Below are 21,252 nucleotides of genomic sequence, written 5' to 3'. Positions count from 1 at the left end.
CTCTAGCAAGAAGAGGGAAGAAACCCAGAAAGAGAAATAGTGGGATCCAGCCAACAGGAGCTTCAACACAGGAAAGAGGGAAACAAAGCCCCAGAATGATAGTTCTCAGGTCACAGCCACAGAGAATACCTAGAAAGAAACCAGGCCATGTGGGAGCAGGATTATGGGGGCACTGTGATGGAAGTGAAACTAACAGATGACCTAAAGAGGCTGAACATAGAATGAGAAACTCTGGCAGAGTTTGGGAATAAATTTATTATTACTACACAGAATACTAAGAGGGGGAAGAGATTCAATTACTAACACTAAGAATAAAATGTTGTAAAATAAATTTAATCACTGTACATTATATGGTCCCTCTATACATAGTGGTTACATAGTCACAATAATGTAAACACTGAATATTAATTTAACAGAAATAAAGTGCTGTGACTAACTATATTGAGAAGAGGGAGGAGACAAAAAGGGTATTTCTTTGGGTGGTATTTGAAAGTTAAATTTTCATCTTCCACAGTAAAACATTAATAGACAAGAGCAGAAAATGAGATGTGAGTTAATACTATGGAGTGAAATATTATAAGATACAGCTAGGGATGCCTGGGTGGCTCAGTGGTTGAGTGTCTGCCTTCAGCCCAGGGTGTGATCCTGGAGTTCCAGGATCAAATCCCACGTCAGGCTCCCTGCATGGAGCCTGCATCTCTCTCTGCCTATGTGTCTGTCTCTCTCTCTCTCTCTCTCTGTCTCTCATGAATAAATAAATAAAATATTAAAAAAAAAAAGAAACAGCTAAAAACAGTGAACATTCTTGTGTCAACAGAGCAGGAATTGGTAGAGTATTGAGATGCAACAAGAGGCTGCTAGGTTAATTATAACATGGTAGAGCTACTGAGCTCCAAAAAACTATGTATAAGTATTATGTTTCTCATTTAAAAAATTAAAATCATTGTAGTGGATTGAATTGAACTCAAAAGATAGGTTAAGTCCTAATGCCTCATACCTATGACCTTATTTGAAAACAGGGTCTTGGCAGCCCCAGTGGGGCGGTTTGGCGCCGCCTGCAGCCTGGGGTGTGATCCTGGGGTCCCAGGATTGAGTCCCACATCGGGCTCCCTGCATGGAGCCTGCTTCTCCCTCTGCCTGTGTCTCTGCCTGTGTCTCTCTGTGTCTATGAATAAATAAATAAAATCTTAAAAAAAAAAAAAAGAAAACAGGGTCTTTGCAAATATGATCAAGTTAAGATAAAGTCATAGAAGATTAGAGTGGGCCCTCTCCCCTACAACTGGTGTCTTTCTAAGACGGAGATTGAGAGGCACACATACACACAGGGAGCAAAGCCATGTGAGGACAGAGACCAAGATTGAATTGCTATTCTATAAGCCCAAAACACCAACGACTGCCAGCTACCACCAGAATCTAGGAGAGAGGCATGAAACAAATTCTCTCCCAGAGCCTTCAGAGGGAGCATGGCATTGTTAACACCTTGATTTTGAGCTTCTAGCCTCCAAAGCTGTGAAAGAATAAGTTTCTGTTCTTTTAAGCCAACCAAAGAAGCTTTATGGTCATTTGTTACAGCAGCCCGAAGAAGCTAATACAATCATTTTACTCAATTTCTGTGTATCTGAATTGGAGGAGGAGATGTTTCACAGAGGGTCAATTCTTCTAAATTCATTTCCACACTTGAGGCTTGGAGAAAAAACACAACAACAAAAACTAATCAAGTTAGCTGTTTTTTTTTTAGGGCACAGTATAAAACCCATCTGTTCAATTAAGGGATGTGGGAGGACTGACAAATGTGAAACACAAATTTTGGTCTCTGGTTATAAATATTTAAGTGTATGCCTGTTTGAGGTTTACTTTCTGTTTTTAAAAATACTGTTCTTTCCTGCTATCCCTGAAGAAGAGTAGTTACAAAGAACAAGGGCCCCTTTCCTTTATATTTCACATAGTAACAGTGTAGAATGTTGAACAGAATGAATATTACTGAGAAAAGCAAAACCTTTAATAATGTACCTAAAAATTGATTACTAAACAGTTTTTTCCAACTAATGAGTATCTCTGAACTTGTTATCATTGTTACATGAAATAATAACACTTAAAGAAAGCACCTGCATTACTTACATTCCCTACTTACTTTGGATTCCAGTGCCTTGTCTTGGGGTCCAATACCTTCTTTAAAATAGTTCAAGGAATGAGATATTAAGATCTTAAAGCAGTTGGTTATAGGTTGTTATGGGTTGAATTGTGTCTGCTCCCCTACTACCAGAAAAAAAAAAAAAAAGATAATGTTGAGATCTTAACTCTAGCACCTCAGAATGTGAACTTATTTGGAAATAGATTCATTACAGATATAACTAGTTAAATTAAGAAGTCATACTGAACTAGCATGAGCACTTAATCATTATGACTGGTGTTCTTATAAGAAGACAGCCATGTAAAGGCATAGACATGGGGAAAATGTCATGTGAAGATGGAAGCAGAGAATGGATTCATGCATCAACAAGCCAAGAAACACCAAGGATTGTTGGCTGTCAGCAGAAACTAAGAGACATAGAACAGATTGTCCCTCAGAGCACTCAGAAGGAATCAACCCCTCAGACACCTTGATATTAGACTTCTGGACTCCAGAACAGTGAGAGAGTACATCTTTCTTGTTTTAAACCACCTACTTTACACAGCATAACATAAAATTTACCATTAACCACTCCATTTATGGGATTTATACAGCAGTCCTAGAAATGAATGTGCAGAGATTTTATCAAAATTACAATACCTTTAAAGATTCTTCAACTCCAGTCTTTTCATTCATTTGTTTGTTCACTAAATATTTGTTGAGTGACTACTACCTATTCAGCACTCTTGAAGCCACTGGAAATAACATAAGAAAGGTCCCTGACTTAATGAAGTGAAAATTCTTTGGGGGAGAATAGCAAAAAACAGATACATAACATAAGGTAATGCAAGGTAACATAATGTAACATAATACAACATAAGCTAGTGTTAGGTGCTATGAAGGAAAACAAAACAGGGAAATGTATTAGAAAATGGGATACAGAAGTCTGGGTAGGCCTTTTTGGGAAGATGGCATATGAGCAGAGACCTGGATGAGGTAAGAGGTAAGCTAGGCAAGGATTAGGGGTAGGAATGAACTTTCTTGATAGAGGGAACCAGTACAAATGCTCAGCGCATGAATAAGGTCAATGTAGACAGAATGAATCAATTGAGAAACAGGGAAAGGAGATGAGACCAGATCAATGTAGGCCCCTGTGGGCCTCATTAAGGGTTTGGATTTTATTCTAAGTGTGATGGGGAAACCACTGGAATGTTTTGTTTTGTTTTGTTGTTTCTTTTGTTTAATCAGAGAAATGATATCTGATTTAAATGTTTTAAGGATCTCTCAGTTTCTCTGTTGGCAATGCTTTCTAGATGAAGAATGGAAGCAAAGAAACCAGCTGAAGGCTTTTAAATAGCCTGAAAGAGAGATAGTAGTGCCTTTAAGCATTTTTGGAGGTGGCACCAAGCAAATTTATACAGAACAAGTTTACAGATAACCAATTAAGCCTATAAATGTCATTCCCTTTTCAGGTTCAAAATCATAGGTTCACAAGATTTTTCTACATCTTCTGGACCACTTTAAATTAGAAACTAGTAAGCAGTTGCTGAATAAGCCAGTTAATATCCATCTAATATCTTATTCACAGCTCAAAAACTTAAAATAACTCTAAAGTAAAGGGATAAAAGTTAAATTACTTTTGAAAGATCTCAGGATTAATTTTTTAGGTAAACAACTTATACAATATAATTAGAAATTGACAAGGTATAACAAAATAAGTTATATGTATACATATATATACATTATTAATAGTATTAACTCAATTCTTTAAATTAAACTAAAATAATTAAAAAAAAACAAAAAATAAAAAATAAAATAATTCTTCTACTTATAGATGTAGGAATCTCAAAATTGTCTAAGGATTATAAAACTTCATAATTCTTAGAGTGGAAGGAGTCAGTATCCAAAATTTAATGAAATTTAAAGTGAAATTTGTTCATTTGGTAATAAGTGAACACAGTAATAGTGGTTATTAATTTTTGAAGATGCAGCAATTAGATATTCAAAGTCAAAGCTTGAAAAAAAATTTCCCAGGACAAAGAGCTTAGTTCAAAAATGGGCAAAAGACTTAAATATACTTTCCTCCAAATAAGATATACAAGTGGCCAATAAACACATCAAAAGATGCTCAACATCATTAGTGATTAAGGTAATACAAATCAGAACTATGGGTGAGATAGCACTATACACCCTATAGGATGGCTAATGGAAATGGAAACAAATGGAAAATAACAAGTGTTGGTGAGGATTTGGAGACATTAGAGCCATCGTGCACTGTCTTTGGAAATGTAAATGGTGCAGTTACTGTGGAAAATGGTTGGATGGTTCCTCAAAAGATAAAACATAGAATTACTATAGAATCCAGCAGTTTCCAAGGTATATATGCAAAATAGCAAGGAACTCAGACAAGTGTTTGTACACCAATCTTTGTGGCAGCATTATTCACAACAGCCAAAAGGTAGAAACAACCTAAATGGCCATTGATGGATGAGTGAATATGCAAACTGGAGCATGCATACACAATGCAATATTATTCTGCTTTACAAAGGAATGAAATTCTGGGGCCCCTGGGTGGCTCAGTGGTTGAGTGTCTGCCTTTGGCTCAGGTCGTGATCCTAGGGTCTTTGGATCAAGTCTCACTTCTCCCTCTGCCTCTCTCTGTGTCTTTCATGAATAAATAAATAAGATCTTTAAAACATAAATAAATAAAAAGGAATGAAATTCTGATACACACTATAATGTGGATGAACCTGGAAGACACTGTGTCAAGTGAAGTAAACCAGATATAAAAGGCCAAATGCTATATGATTCCACTTATATGAGGTACCTTGCATAGTAAAATTCATAGAGAAAGAAAATGGTGTAGTGGCTCTTAGGGACTAAGGGGAAGGGAGGATTGGGGAGGTATTATTTAATGAGTACAGAGTTCCTGTCTGATATGATGAAAATGTTTTAGGAATAGTGGTAGTGGTTGCACAACACTATGATTATACTTAATGCCACTGAATGGTACACTTAAAAATGGTTAAAATGGAGTAAATTTTATGTTAGACATATTTTAACACAATAGAAAGGAACAAAGCATGTGCTGTGAGAGTTTATTGCTTTAGCCAATCAGTTTCTAAACTCTAGAACAATTCCTTATGGAGGCAAGTCACCACTGTTGTTCTGAAGGCACAACCCCTTATATGCTCAGAGTGATTCTAGTCTCAGAAATAGGGTTTGAGGGGCACTTGGGAGGCTCAGTGGTTGAGCATTTGCCTTTGGCTCAGGTTGTGATCCTGGGGCCGGCATCAAGTCCCGCATCTGGCTCCTCATAGAGCCTGCTTCTCTTTCTGCCTATGTCTGTCTATCTGTCTCTCTCTCTCTCTCTCTCTCTCTCTCTGTGTGTGTGTCTCACAAATAAATAAATAAAATCTAAGAAAAAAAAAAGAAATGGGGTTTGATAGAGCATGGCTATGGCCTCCCTTCACTATACATACTAGAGCCTGTGTTATATCTCATTAGAGTTTCTATTATACATTTTTTCCCCTCTATTGTTTTTCTAGAAAGCCTTGAAAAAACTTTTCAGGTATTCTGTGACACTTGCTTTCTCTTTTCATTTCAAATCTTCTCACTGAGTCAGTTATTCTCAGAGTTGAAGTTTGTATACTTATCATGATTTTCCTTAATACTTCCCATATATTGATTTTTAAATTCAGATTGGGCCAACTGTAGGTGACATGAATGTTGTCAATAGTGCCTAAAGACTGTTGGCAACAACATGCCTTGACTACTCAAGCTCTTGTATGTGTTTCCTGGTTTGAGCAATCTATCCAAGCACAGCAGGCAAAATACTATGACTGCAGCATATCTATCTGCTGGCAATTGTGATAATCCACACAGCCTACAAATAAGCAACACTATAGTACACAGATGGAAAGACAGGGAAACAGATAAGTTGTAAAGCAAACACAAATATTAATACAACATTTAAACTAAAGGAGTGCTTTACCAAAAAAAAAAAAAAAAAAAGCCCCCAAACCAACAAAAAAAGCAATCAAATGTCTAAAAAAATTTTGGAACAAAGCCACAAGAAACAAGTTCCTTTTATTTTAGCCAAAATTTAGTCACATGAAAGAGATAACTGGGAGAAATGTTTTCCTTAATCTGTGGAGAGGTTTGCTTGCCAAATAATCCTCGGATGACCTTCCCTCCCTTACTGCATCATATTTAAGTGAAATCACAAAGACTGTTAGATTTATAACAAATACAGTGATGATGGAAATTTGCAATGAAGTAGAAATAAAAATGTTTACATACGCATGAATAAAAGTTAACAATGAAGAGAGGCACCAGGGGGGCTTCGTAAGCTAAGCATCCAACTCTTGATTTCGGCTCAGGTCATGATCTCAGGGTCCTGGGATCGAGTCCTGTGTCCAGCTCTGTGTTCAGCTGGGAATTAGCCTGAGATTCTCTTTTCCTCTCCCTCTCCCTCTGCCCTGTTCTCTCTCTCTCTCTCTCTCCAATAAATAAATCTTTACAAAAAAGTTATCAATGAAAGAGCATGCCAATCATTTTCGAAAACAAGTGACCGGAAATGGCAGTGAGGAGGACAGCCCTGGCTTCTGCATAACTCACATAACACTAGAATCTTTGGAGTTACTCATAACATCAAAGCTTTTACTCCAGCATCTTAAACTTCTATTCCCACAAGTGCCTTGCCTTTCCATTTCCACGTATGTGCTATGCTGTTCCCTCTGAATTGAATATCCACTTCTTCTTTCCCTGTCCCCAGCCTTCACAAGTTGAAATCCCACATACCATATGACCCAGTGTAAAAAGTATTTCATTTCTGTAATACAGTTGTCATTTCAACCCTTTCTTCTCATCCCATTTCCCTTTCTTCCAACATCCAACTACTCTCTTATCTTTTCCATACTACTGTTGGCTGTAGTATCTAGAAGGGTGTCTTACCTAAAGCAGAAAATCAGTAAATACATATTGGAACATGGAATAAGTTTCCCAAGCCAATGCCTTTGCTCATGCGATTCTCTTATCCAGGAATGTTCTTGTACTACGTTGCCAATATCTACACTACTCTTCAAGGTACAACTCAATTGCTTTACCCTCCATGAACTTTTCCCCAAAAGATAAATTTCTGAATTACTCAGAATTCTTGGCTGCAAACAAGAATGAATGATTGAATGATGTGGTGGAGACTCACAGAATGGTTGGGAGACTGAAAAACAGGTAAGGTAATCTAGTCTGTAGGCTAGTCAGGAGCAGCTGGCACCACCACCTTTATTGTCACCATACCCCCCTGCTGATGGATCCAGGAGCCAATACAATCTCTTCTTACCTTGCACCACCTGCGCAGGATTCAAAGTCCCATGTGGGCACATACATTTGGCTAATCCTAGGTTATGCCCAGAGGGTTTGAGGACACTGGATACTTGACCCTTTGACTTTCATAGAAGGTGGCAAAATTCTGCCTCTCCCAACGACTCATAAAATGGGAGAGTCCCTATATTTATAAGATACAGATACTAGGCAGCAAAATAAAGCAACAAATTTCCTCTACCATGTTCAGTAGACTTGTCCTGTGGCCATGTCCTAACTTTTCGACATGAAGGTAGAATTAATGTCTGGCTTATTTTTGTACTTACTGCAGTTCCTAGAAAAAGCACCTTGTACTTCTCTTCCTTCCTAATTATTATATCAATCTTGATTTAAAGCTTCTTGGGTAAACAGATCCATGTCACTTTAAGTTTTTTGGATTTTAAAAATTTCTGATGTTTTCTGTAAAAGTTTGATAAGTATGTCAAATAAAAGAATGAATGATGTCCTTTTTAAAGCAAAAAAAAAAAAAAAAGCCACAGTGTATAACACACATTTTTTCACTTGTTTTTGGCTACATTCTTACAGCTTTTTTCCAATGTAGGACTTAATACAATTATGAAAGTACTTAAAGCTAATAAAACATTCAAATTTTGTTCTTGAAAGATACCTAAAGTTCCTCTTAACCATAAATCTTTATTATTTGTTCTCATTTCCAGAGTCTAAGGAACTCTACTTTAAAATTTTTTCTCACATCAAACTTCCATTTAATGCACTAGTTAGCTAGCAATAAAAACAGTCTTTATCTTCAGCCATACTGTATTTTATTTCCCACTTTTCCTTGTTGAAAGTATTTCTAGTGACCTTTTTATACCTACTTCATTTTCAAGTTTTTAGGTTTAAACTACTCAACACCTTCAAAATTTTCAGATTTATCAAATTTCTGATGTCCTCTTTAAAATTTTGTCTTTTCTAGGAGATTCTATACTATTTATGAGGAGCGGCCATTTTCCAGGTTCACTGAGTAATGAGCACACACAAAATATATATGGAACGAATTGATTAATAAGAAACTAGAAGTACATCTTAAGGAATTAGAAGGATGCCTGAGTCAAACATATAAATGATAGCAATCAGATCCATGCTGGCATCATTAATACAGTGTAGCACAGGGATCTGCAGAGTGTGGTCTGCAGACCCTAGGGTGTCCTGGAGACCCTCCTGGGGGAGATCTAAACAAAACCATTTTGGTATGAATACAAAGATGACATTTGCCTGTTTCACTGGGTTGACAATTGCGATGATGGTGTGAAAGAAATAGTCAATGAAACTTTTTGTGCCTCAGCACAGAGCAAACTGTGCTACTAGTTATTGGATTCTTCACTGCTATGCACTCACTTTAAAAAACTGCCAATTTTAGCTTATGCATATCATCGAAGTAAAAATTATTTTTATGATATCTCAACCTCTGAGATCACATCTTCTTCCAATCTGTGTGATGAAGTGGAAATGTGCATAAAGTACTACATTCTGTGCTACATGATGAAGTATGCTGGTTGTCTGCCATTGTTTATATTGTGAACTAAATAAAGTAGCTAGTTTCTTCATGAAACACCATTTTACTTGAAAGTATGGCTGATAGACAATGTGACTTGGGTATTTGACAGACATTTTCTTTAAATACAGTAAATGAGCCAATCACCTTAAGGAAAACAACTGACAATACTTGTCGATGATAATTTCAAACTTTCAAGTGCATATTACAATTCATCCACTACCATAAGCTAATCCTCACAGATTTTTCTAATGATATCAGAGGTTCTATTACTAGATTTACTTTCTTATATTATGTAATGTAATGTGCCAACATTTGGAAAATCTGCATACAAAATGAACCAATATTTTCTAAATGACTAATGCATGATTTATAAAAGCATGCATGCAATGGTAAAATGATCTATTCAGAGTTCAAGATAGTCCAGTGGATTTTAGTGTAACAGGGTATAAAAAGTGCTAAGTAATATTAAATAGTGTATAAACACGTAACCACAACAAATATATTTTGTAAGTTGACAAATAGTGGAAATTAATTGGAAATAAGAGAATCTAAGACTTTTTTTAGCTCTTTTCTTATAAAATTGCTTATATTTGTGATTTTTAAATTATACCAAATTCCTTATTTAGTATTTTTGGGAGTGTTTCTGATAATTACCTAAATTGTTTTGTGTATTGAATTTTTCTGAAATTTACATAAATGTATGCACATCATTTGTGCTGAGATTATTAAAATGTTATCCCTGCAGGCCCATCATATACACCAAGTGTACATCTTCTCCTGTAAATCTCTTATTAGTGTGAGCCCTCTTTGGAAATACTTTTGTTTTGTTCTTTCCTTTCCATTAACATATGAACAAAAACCCCAAGAAATGAACCAAGGTCTACATGAAGTCTTCTGATCTATTCAACTCTTTGCTTTTCTTCCTTGTCCCTTCCTAAATAGCAAATATTCCTTTGGTCATTTCTGGATCTCTTCTGGTCTTGCTCTCTTTTATGTGACAGAAGGTTTTAAGCTGTGGAAAAAAACACTGGAGTAGAACTTGGCAGTTCGAAGTCCCCGTGTTTTCACTAACCAATCATGTAGTTTAAAAATTTCTCATGTGTCCAGCCCTCAGTGTCCTCATCTGTAAAATAAAATTAGAAAAATGATCTCTCTAAGTCCTCTCTCAGCCTTCAGAATTCCCTCAAATCTTGAATCAGAATCCAGAGTATGTCTGGCATTCCTTAGCAAAAAGTGGTTACAGGTTCTGAAAAGACTCATGATTTTTCTTTTCCATCTTTTTCTTGCTCCTGTCTAAGGATTGCTGCCTCTACTATGTTATTCATATCAGATATTCCACCTTCCCAGTAATATCCTAGGTCTGCTCTCTTGACTTCCCTTCTTGATTTAGAGTAGTCATCTGCTCAAAAACTATTCTCAGAGAACAGTCTCTGAGAGGCAGGATAGGTCAAATCTGATTACAGTTACAGATAATAGAGTTACCCATTTATTGGAGTCATTTCTCTGTGTGGGGTGCTTTGTCAAGGGCTTTGTAAACATTATTTAATTTATTTCTCACAACCACCCAATGAGTTAAGTATTTTTATTCACATCTTACACATGAGAGAACAGCCTCAAAGAGGTTTAGTGAATTGCCCCAGGCCACACAGGACTATTTTCTTTAACATTATATAAATTAGACATAAAAGACTCTAACGATACTGGTCATCTTTCTAAGCTAGGCTGCTTAGAAACACATATCTGGCTATCATATTTTGACCTTGCACTGTCCAATTCTGTCCAAAAGACATTTATAAGATCTGCATTACAAACTAAACTGGTTTCCCTTTTGCTTCAAGGAACAAGTTGAAGTACTTGCTGATAATCTCATTAAGATTACCATGGCAGATCATTACATTTGTTTTCATCAGACTGTCTTTCACTCTAAATTCCAGTAAAACAATGGAGATTGATATATTTTAGACACTGTCTTTCAAAATGGAACCTTCTAAAAACAGCATACCAAAATTCTCCAGAGTAATTTCCACCCTTGGAAGTTCATTCCAATTGCTGATTTGCCAGACCTATGCTTTGGTGGCCTTCAATCTAACGTTTTTTTTTTTTTTTTTTTTTTCAGAGAGGGTTTTTTTTGGTTTTGGTGGGAAACTGTTATACTTTCTGTTCTCTACTTCAAGAATACACTTCATTTTAATTTTGTGTTTTACTTTCTGATTTCATTTACATTTTGACCAGTTAAGATATTTTTGACAGAAGTTTCATTTAAAAAAAAGATTATGCATTGGAAATGATATTTGAATAATTTGAGCATATTGCTTTTGATGTAGAATTCAATGCCAAAAATTTAATTATTTTAGTGGAAAATACAAAGCCATTGACTTATTCTTTCAGTTAACCAGCCTCAAAGAAGTTATTATCTCAAGAAAAAGCACATTGTCACTCATCAAAAGTTAGGATGTTTCAAGTTAAAACAGGATAATTCTATGAAAAAGAATCTGTTGACTAATGTGCATAGATACTGATTTTTCAGGATCATGCCATAGCATCTTCTTGTCAAGGACCTTTCCCATGGTCCTAATCAGTCTTCAACTCTTTTGTCACCATGGTCTTATTTCTCTCCTTCAGTAACTTTCCTTTTCCTTGGCTTGTAGATGATTTATATCCTCACTGACTTCTCTATTTTTTTTATTTTTTATTTTCCTAAGGCCTTTTCTTATAGTCCCTTCCTCAGGTTTTTTCCCCCCACATTTTTAGTTCATCAATAGCAAAAGCCTCTCATACTTTTTCTTACCAGTTTATCTCCTTAACTCAAAAATTAGAGTGTTATAGGATAATGATAAATAATGTGTGGTTAAAGGTACATCATAGGTAGAAATATTTGAAATAGTTAGCTTTTACTTTATTACTTATTAAAATAAAAGAGAAAGAAAATAGATGGCTTAGATTGGAATACCGAATGTCAAAGGCTGCTAAATAGAAGAAATCCACATTTTTAATTTAAGTGCTATTTTTCTCATATGGAACTCAAAACTCTTTTATGTATTTGCCTTTATTTTTGGTTCTGTAAAAATATTCTGGCCTAGCATCCTGCTTTAGAAGATCTTTGGGAGAACTTGTCTCTGCAAGAGTCAATATATGCAACCACTGTGGAAAACAGGATGGAGGCCCCTCAAAAAATTAAAAATAAAACCACCATATGATCCAGCAATTCTATTTCTGGGCACTTGTCCAAAGAAAACACTAATTTGAAAGGACATAGGCACCACCATGTTCATTGCAGCCTTCTTCACAATAGCCAAGACACAGAAACAACCTAGGTATCCATCAACAAGTAAATGCATAAAGAAAACGTAGTACAATATACACAAATATAATTCAGTCATAAAAAGAATGAAATCTTGCTATTTGTGGCCATATGGATGGTCTTTGAGGGCATGATGCTAAATGAAATAGGTCAGACCAAGAAAGACAAAGTAAGCTATGATCTTACTTGTAGTGGAATCTAAAACAAACAAAAACTACAGAGACCAGAATAGTGGTTTCCAGAGGTAGGGGTTTGGGAGTATGAGAAATGAGTGAAGGTGATCAAAAAGTTAAGATTTCCAGTTATAAAATGAATAAGTTCTGAGGATGCAATAATGACTATAGCAATAGCATGGTGACTATAGTTACATGTTGTATATGTTATCTAGCATAGTTATGCTTTTTATAATACTGTCTTGCTATATCTGAAAGCTGCTAAAGAGTAAATCTTAAAAGTTCTCATCACACACACAAAACTTTGTAACTATGTACAGTGACAGATGTCAACTAGATTTATTGTGGTGATCATTTCACAATATATGCAAATATCGAGTTATAATATTGTACAGCTGAAACTGATATAATTTTCTGTTAATTATACCTAAATAAAAAAAGAGTCAATACAGGGTAAAGTCAGATCTGACAAGTGGCAGCTTTAATCACAATTTCTCCCTGTAATAGACTTTTAACTGCTAACATAGCTTAGCATTGACTCAGTTTTCTGGTCCTTTAGAAAAGAGCTAGCTAGCTAAATGGTAGATAGATAGACAGGAAGGAAGACAGGAGGACAGAAAGAACAAAAAAAAAAAAAAAGAAAGAAAGGAAACTTAAAAGTGGTGTTGCACTAAGCATATCATCTTAAGGAGTGGTAAAATCATCATAAGTGTTCCAAAAACAGGTAAGACTTGTGAGGCACACTACAAACCATTTTGAATCTTTTGTGATGCTAAAGATCTAGCAAGTATGTTTTAAACTGAGATATCATTCTGCTGTCCTGAGTCTTAACTCCTGATAATACAATTTTTAAGAAAGATTTTATTTATTTATTCATGAGAGATACACACAGAGAGAGGTAGAGACACAGGCAGAGGGAGAAGCAGGCTCCATACAGGGAACCCAATGAGGGACTCGATCCCGGGTCTCCAAAATCACCCCCTGAGCCGAATGAAGGCAGACACCCAACCACTGAGCTACCCAGGCATCCCAATAATACAATTTGATGAAATAACACTGTCATTCCTTAAATTCAGAGTCAGACACTTCATTAAGGTGGGACAATACCATTCTTACTTCTTCAGTGCTGTTCTCTTTTTTCCAATCTTTAAAGAATGAAATCGATCATTTATTATTTTGCCAAAGCCTTGCAAGACCCTGGAGTATGTACATGGCATCCTAGAGCTTGGAATTAAGGCCCACATGGTCTCTGTCATAGATAGCCATCACTGGGGATAGACTTGATCTCTCTTTTTCAGAGCTAAAAAGTGAAAGGAAAACCTTCAGGGGCAGGTTGGGGGAGAGGACTAATCTGCTTATTCTATAGCCCTCTGTCTTGAGAAGTGTTAGACTTACAAAATTATTTTTGTTACTGCTTCCCTTATAGTGAGGCATTGAAATAAGTTCACAGATTTAATTTTTCCCTTGAGAGCATAGCTACTATCTTACTGGCTCTAGATGCAACAGGCTGAGAGGTCACAGTTACGGCACAATTCTGTCAGCAAAGTCAGACTGTATCACTCTCTTTCCCAACTGGATGACATACCCATTTTCAAACCATTGTTATAGAGATGCTGAGGGAAAGAGATTAAAAACTTTTTTTGAAAAAAAAAATTACTCACTCACCCCTGAAACACTCCCCTTATTTTCATTTTTCATGTTACTTTCCAGTCCTGTTGATAGGTAAATATATTTTTATGTAGTTGCAATTTCAGATCCTCTTCCTTGAAATAAATAACATTGTATGAATGTTCTTTTTTCAAAAGTCCTTGTTGCTGTTTACCTCCATAGGTGACTTCTACTAAGCCTGTGTTCATAAACAAGTGTGAAGGTATAGAAAGGGGAGTTTTGTTATTACATAATCTTGGTACTGATTACTAAAATCTCTAGCATGTTCTTTGACCTTAATTTCATGTTATGCTTATGTCTTAAAGTATCCCACTCTGAACATTTCATTCAATTTTGTGGGAAATTAAATAGATATAATATCTGACATTTTAAGGAACTATGTACTAGTTTTTGCTATAAAAATATTTTTCTTTCATTAAAAATTTTTTAAATTACAGCATAGTTAACATACAGTGTTATATTAGTTTCAGGTATACAATACAGTGATTCAATAATTCCATGCAATAATTTTTGTAAAAAAAGGCAACGAAGGATTGCTTAGCTTATTTATGACAGGCAAAGTGTTGCCATGGAATAAGTGACACAGTGGGTCAGTGAATCTGAGAAAATTGTCTGGAGCATCTCATTTACAAAGGAGAAATAAAAATGAAAGAAAAGCTTTAACTTGCCAGGAGGCTGAATCTCCTAGAAATAAAAAGTATTAGGTACAGTTGAATTTCCATGATTTTTCAATTTAGTGGATCATCCTAATTGTTATCTAGAGAGACTGCTGCTAAAGAAGTGTTGGTTTTCCCAGCTTAATTGCTCATTATGAATTTAGATTTTATATATTACTTAGGCATGCTTGCCAAATTCTGCTATATTCCTATTCAAATAGAAATGGAAAATTTTGGGTTGCCTGGGTGGCTCAGTAGGTTAAGCATCTGCCTTCAGTTCAAGTCATGATCCCAGGATCCTGGATGGAGCCTCCCATCAGGCTCCCTGTTTAGCGGAGAGTCTGCTTCTCCCTCTCCCCCTGTCATTCCCCCCACACTTGTGCTCTCTCTTGCTCGGCTTTCTCTCTCAAATAAATAAATAAACAAATAAAATCACAATGTTCATAGCAGCAATATCCACAGTAGCCAAAGCTAAGATGTCCTTTGACAGATGAATGGATAAAGATGTGATATATATATATATATATATATATATATACATATATATATATATATATATATATATATACACAATGGACTATTACTCAACTGTCAGAAAGGATGAATACCCACCATTTACATTGACACGGAAGGAACTGGAGGGTACAATGCTGAGTGAAATAAGTCAATTGGAGAAAGACAATTATCATATGGTTTCACTTATATGTGGAATATAAGAAATAGTGAAAGGGATCATAAGGGAAGGGGGGAAACTGAATGGGATGAAAAATTAGAGAGGAAGACAAACCATAAGAGACTCCTAACTCCGGAAACAAACAAAAGGTTGCAGAAGGGGATGTGAGCAGAATGGGGTAACTGGGTGATGGGCATTAAGAAGGGCACGTGATGTGATGAGCACTAGATGTTATAATATATGTTGGCAAATTGAATTTAAATAAAATAAAATAAACCAATACATTTAAAATAAATAAATAAAATCTTTTAAAAAAGCAATGGAAAATTATGTAAGAAGACCTATGGAAAAATACATTAGGGAATAATATTTTGGTGATTTTTCTTCTTCTTTTTTTTATTCTGAGGCACATTTAAAATGGTCTCAGTGCTTTTTTTTTTCTTGAGAGGGAAAATTATAACATCTTAAATACTGGAAGTTTAAATAACCTTTATGATTTATACAGACCATCAAAAGAATACTTCTCAAATCTACAAATTTGTCATTCATCTTTCTCTGAGAAAACATTTCCATTGGTCTCTCATTTTATATCATAGATTAGTGATGAATACCTTAAATTATCTAATCTCTCCTGCCCTCAGGTACAAATAAGTCTTGATCTAATCTGGGAGAAGAGGTTTTTATGTAGGGAGCTAAACCACTTTTAAAATATTGCCTATTTTATTTCTGGTTGTATAAATCCAACCTGCTGGGCTAGCCTCAGATTCTACATATAGGTTTATTTTAGGGTATGCAGTAAGATATGTCCCAGACATAAACTGTCAAGATAGCATGGTTTGTCTTTGATGCTTTCTGTTTCCCCTATTGGGACCTCTTTTCTTCCTGCTGCCCTGCCTGCCACACACCTGTGATAACAGCCCTGGGCAAGAGTTCAAGGTGGGTTCGTTGAGCTGGCACTCAGGACATTATTTTGCTGATTCAGCCTGGGTTTCATTTCCATGGTATTTGTTCCTTGTTTTTGAAAGTAGATAATTTTCCTTCTTTGTCTCTAGACAACTCTATTGAAGATTCCTAAAGACTCAGAGGAATGTGGTACCAATATGAAAGTATTTTTCCTTTGGAGAAGTAAAGTAAATCCTTTTATTTTATATTATTTATTTATTTATTTTAAAGATTTATTTATTCACTCATGAGAGACACAGAGAGACAGGCAGAGACACAGGCAGAGAGAGAAACAGGCTCCATGCAGGGACCCCGATGTGGGACTTGATCCTGGACCTTGATCCTGGATCACACCCTGGGCCAAAAGCAGATGCTCAACTGCTGAGCCACCAGACGTCCCATGTCCTTTTAAATTATACTACATGGAGGTGTAAATGCTTCTTCAAGCGTGGCTCACACAATGAGCACTCAGTAGTGGCACAAGATGATATCAGGAGCAGAATGATGGAAGCCAGGGATACTGATGCTTCAGGCCCCTCTTTTTCTGTGCAGGTCTTTCAAAGGCCTTGGGAAAGGTCTTAGCAATGTATTCACATTTCATATGTTTGGCAAAATAAAGACATTTTAGCCACCCTCAGTCAACGGTGCTCTCTTGCCCTTTTGACTTTACCTCTGCAGCACTTGCCTTTGTGTTAGGCATGTTGGAGTGGCTGTGGGTTTTATAGAATACTGGTAAGGGGAAGTTCAATTGGTGATAGATTTAGTTTAGGTTTCATATGATATATTTATGTGGTTTGCAGTCATTTCTGTGTTTAAGTTACTGCTAGGTGTCCTGGTAAAGGAAAAACTTCTGGGAACGTTTCTATCTCCCACTATGTTGACCTACCCAGCATCATCACATAAAGGTGCAAATCTATATGTTACTCAGTGCTTAACACAAAAAATGTAGTCACTATCTTTCATGAAACAATGTTATTATAATATTATCGACTATATTCTTTATGTTGTACTTTTCATCTCCATAACTTATTTAGCTCATATCTGGAAATTTGTACCTCTTAATCTCCATCTATTTCATGCATACCCCCTGCTCATCTCCTCTCTGGTAATCACCAGTTTGTTCCTTGTAAAAGAGTGGGGTTTCTTGTTTCTTTATTTCTTCTTTATTTTTATTTATTTTTTTGTTAATTTTTTGGCTTTTTAAAAGTTCCACATATAAGTGAAATCATACGGTATTTATTCTTTCTCAGTCTATTTTACTTAACATTATGCCCTCTAGGTCTGTCCATGTTTTTGCAAGTGGTCAGACCTCATTCTTTTTTACGGCTGAATAATATTCCATCATGCATATATGTATGTATATATACATCTTCTTTATCCATTCATCAATCAATGACACTTTGGTCGTTTCCATATCCTGGCTATTGTAAATAATGATGTAATAAACATAGGAGTGTGTATGTCTTTTTGAATTAGTGTTTTCATTTTCTTTGGGTAAATACTCCATAGTGGAACTACCAGTTCCTATGGTAATTCCATTTTTTTAATTTTTAAAAAAGATTTTATTTATTTATTCATGAGAGACACACAGAGAGAGGCAGAGGCACAGACAGGGGATAAGCAGGCTCCTCACAGGAGCAGAAGAATGAAACTAGACCACTCTCTTGCACCATACACAAAGATAAAATGGATGAAAGATCTAAATGTGAGACAAGATTCCATCAAAATCCTAGAGGAGAACACAGGCAGAAACCTCTATAGCCTTAGCTATAGCAACTTTTTATTGGTCACATCACCAGAGGCAAGAGAAGCAAAAGCAAAAATGACCTATTGGGACTTCATCAAGATTCAAAGCTTCTGCATAGCAAAGGAAACAGTCAACAAAACTAAAACTCAACCTATGGAACGAGAGAAGATGTTTTCAAATGACATATCTGATAAAGGGTTAATATCCAAAATCTATAAAGAACTTACCAGGGGATCCCTGGGTGGCTCAGCGGTTTGGTGCCTGCCTTTGGCCTAGGGCGCAATTCTGGAGTCTCGGGATCGAGTTCCGCGTCGGGCTCCTGGCATGGAGCCTGCATCTCCCTCTGCCTGTGTCTCTGCCCGCACCCCCCGCGTGTCTATCATGAACAAATATATAAATACATCTTAAAAAAAAGAACTTACCAAACTCAAGAACCCGCAAAACAAATAAAAACAAATAATCCATTTAAAAAAAATGGGCAGAAGATATGAATAGACACTTTTCCAAAGAAGACATCCAGATGGCTAACAGGCACATGAAAAGATGCTCGACCTCACTCATCATCAGAGAAATAAGCATCAAAACCATGATGAGACACCACCTTCCACCTGTCAGAATGGCTAAAATTAACAACATAAGAAACAACAGGTGTTGGTGAGGATGCAAAGAAAGGGGAACCCTCTTGCACTGTTGGTGGGAATGCAAACTGGGGCAGCCAATCTGGAGAACAGTATAGGGGTTCCTCGGAAAGTTAACAATAGAAATACCCTATAAGCTAGCTATTGCACTACTAGGTATTTACTCAAAACATACAAAAATACAGATTTGAAGGGATACACGCACCTGATGTTTATAGCAGCATTATCAACAATAATCAAACTATGGAGAGAGCCCAAATGTCCATCAACTGATAAATGGATAAAGAAGAAGTGGCACACACACACATACACACACACACACACACACTGGAATATTACTCAGCCATCAAAAAGAATGAAATATTGCCATCTGCAATGATGTGGATGGAGCTAAAGTATATTACGTCAAGTGAATGAAATAAGTCAGTCAGAGAAAGACAAATACTGTACGATCTCACTCATATGTGGAATTTCAGAAAGAAAGAGATAAACATATGAGGGGAAAAAAAGGATAAAGAGAAACAATCTGAGGGTTGTTGGAAAGGAGGTGGGTGGAGGATGGCCTAGATGGGTGATGGGTATTAAGGAGGGCACTTGTAATGATACGCATTTGGTGTTGCATGTAAGTGATGAATCACTGAATCCTACTCCAGAAGTCAATATTGGACTGTATGTTAACTACCTAAAAGTTAAATTAAAAGATAAAATAAAATAAAGAAATTTTATAGCCAGTATATAGTTGATATGTAATAATTAACTGGATTGAGAGACCACTAGGATTCTGCTCTGTCTGCTTCTATCCTTCTTTCTCTCTTTTACTTGAGCTCTGCTAAAAAAAACTACCAGTTTTGACAAAACACACACAGTACTTAGAAAATCAAATTATGAAAACCAGATTGTATCTGTCATGTTTTCTGCATATCCTAATATAACATGGGTATATAAGAATTTTATCAAAAGACTTTTCAGAGGTTATTTGGGAGATGCATTGGACTTTATTTTTTTAAAATTTCATAAATTTCATTTACTTGAAGGACATTACTAATCACATGTTGGTTTTATTGCTATTAAGTATTTGAAATTACTTAAATCTTTTGTTTTCTTTGATTGAAGGAATGATGCAGTGGAGGTTTGTGAACTGCTAACCCAGTATGAATTTTCTGCAGATTAAGTGTCACACTAGATCCAAATAATCAATCCCTAGAAGCATGGTAGTAAGTTTGTCAAATGTCATAACCTGGTGCTCACTTGAGCTTATCAAGTCATAAGCCTTTTCTGTTTATTAAACTGAGTTCAAGAAATGCAAGGAGAATATGACCTACCATATCTCTATTGGATTTTAATCACAAAGAAACAAATTTCTTCCAGCTAAATATCCCATAATCTGAAAACACTGATACCCAACACTTTTATTCAAACATTCCAGCAAATCATTAGCCATGTATAACATTTCCCATAGAACACTCAGATTCTATTTAGCCAAATTTGACCTTGCTATAATTTTAAGTAAGTTTTTATATATGTATAACATTATACATGTATTGGTAGTATCAATATTATACATACCAATATATATGTATATATGTGATCTTTATGCACAAAAAAGATTTTAATGTGAACCTCTAAAGAATTAACAAAAGAACTGGAAATCAGAAGAGATATATTTTCTCATTTTGCTTTTTGATATTATTGTTCTAATTATTAATCAATACATATACATACGATGCTCATTTTTACAATGAATGAATACAAAGAAAAATGTTAATAGTCTCTCCCTCCCTTCTTTCCTTAGTCCTACCTTTTAGTAACCAGGAGTATGAGGTATTGTCCCATATCTTTCTCTAGGACAACATAGTTTTGTGGATCATATTTTGCCCATGACTAGCTACAAAACAGAGCATGGGTCTCAAAGCCTTCAGCCTTAACTTGCCAAAGTTAAGAATGATTCAAAACCACAATGAGATATTACTTTACACCCACGAGGGTGGTTAAAATTAAAAAAGATAATGACAAGTGTTGATAAAGATATGGAGAAATTAGAACCCTAGCATACTGTTGATGGGAGTGTAAAATGGTGTAGCTCCTTGGTGTAGTTCCTCAAAATATTAAACACAGAGTCACTATATGACCCAGCAATTCTACAACTAGGTATATATGCAAGAGGAATGAAAACTTTCTCCACCTAAAAACAAATGTTCTTGATAGCATTATTAGTTATACCAAGAAGTGGAAACAACCCAAATGTCCATCAGCTGATGAATGGATAAACGGAATATAGTGTATCACACAATGGAGTATTAGCCATATAAAGGAATTAGGTACTGATACATGTTACAATATGGGTGAAACTTGAAAACATTATACTAAGTGAAAGAAAGGAAGTCATAAAAGACCACTCAGTGTGTGAGTCTGCATATATGAAATGTCCAGAGTAGGGAAATCATTAGAGACAGAAGGTAGATTAATG

At 35.8% G+C, this 21,252-nt stretch overlaps 1 protein-coding gene across 19 annotated transcripts in view; it reads right to left on the bottom strand.

The window, feature by feature from the left end:
• Positions 1 to 1,271: 1,271 nt before the first annotated feature.
• The window catches only part of LOC140620331 (uncharacterized), a 228,710-nt gene continuing 208,729 nt past the window's right edge, over positions 1,272 to 21,252 (bottom strand). For 10 of the 19 annotated variants that reach the window (XM_072804469.1, XM_072804472.1, XM_072804464.1 and 7 more), the window contains 5 exons: positions 14,127 to 14,307; positions 7,759 to 7,891; positions 2,771 to 2,865; positions 2,132 to 2,256; positions 1,272 to 1,683 (listed from right to left, as the gene is read on the bottom strand). In XM_072804469.1, coding sequence (XP_072660570.1) covers positions 14,156 to 14,307 — 152 coding nt within the window. In that variant the 3' untranslated portion in view covers positions 1,272 to 1,683; positions 2,132 to 2,256; positions 2,771 to 2,865; positions 7,759 to 7,891; positions 14,127 to 14,155. The other 9 variants (XM_072804461.1, XM_072804471.1, XM_072804476.1 and 6 more) reach the window with 7 other exon arrangements.

This window comes from Canis lupus, chromosome 28 (assembly GCF_048164855.1).
Source record: "Canis lupus baileyi chromosome 28, mCanLup2.hap1, whole genome shotgun sequence".
NCBI classification, from domain to species: domain Eukaryota; kingdom Metazoa; phylum Chordata; class Mammalia; order Carnivora; family Canidae; genus Canis; species Canis lupus.
The sequence above is the reverse complement of the archived record's forward strand: the minus strand, read 5'-3'. Positions and strand labels throughout refer to the sequence as shown.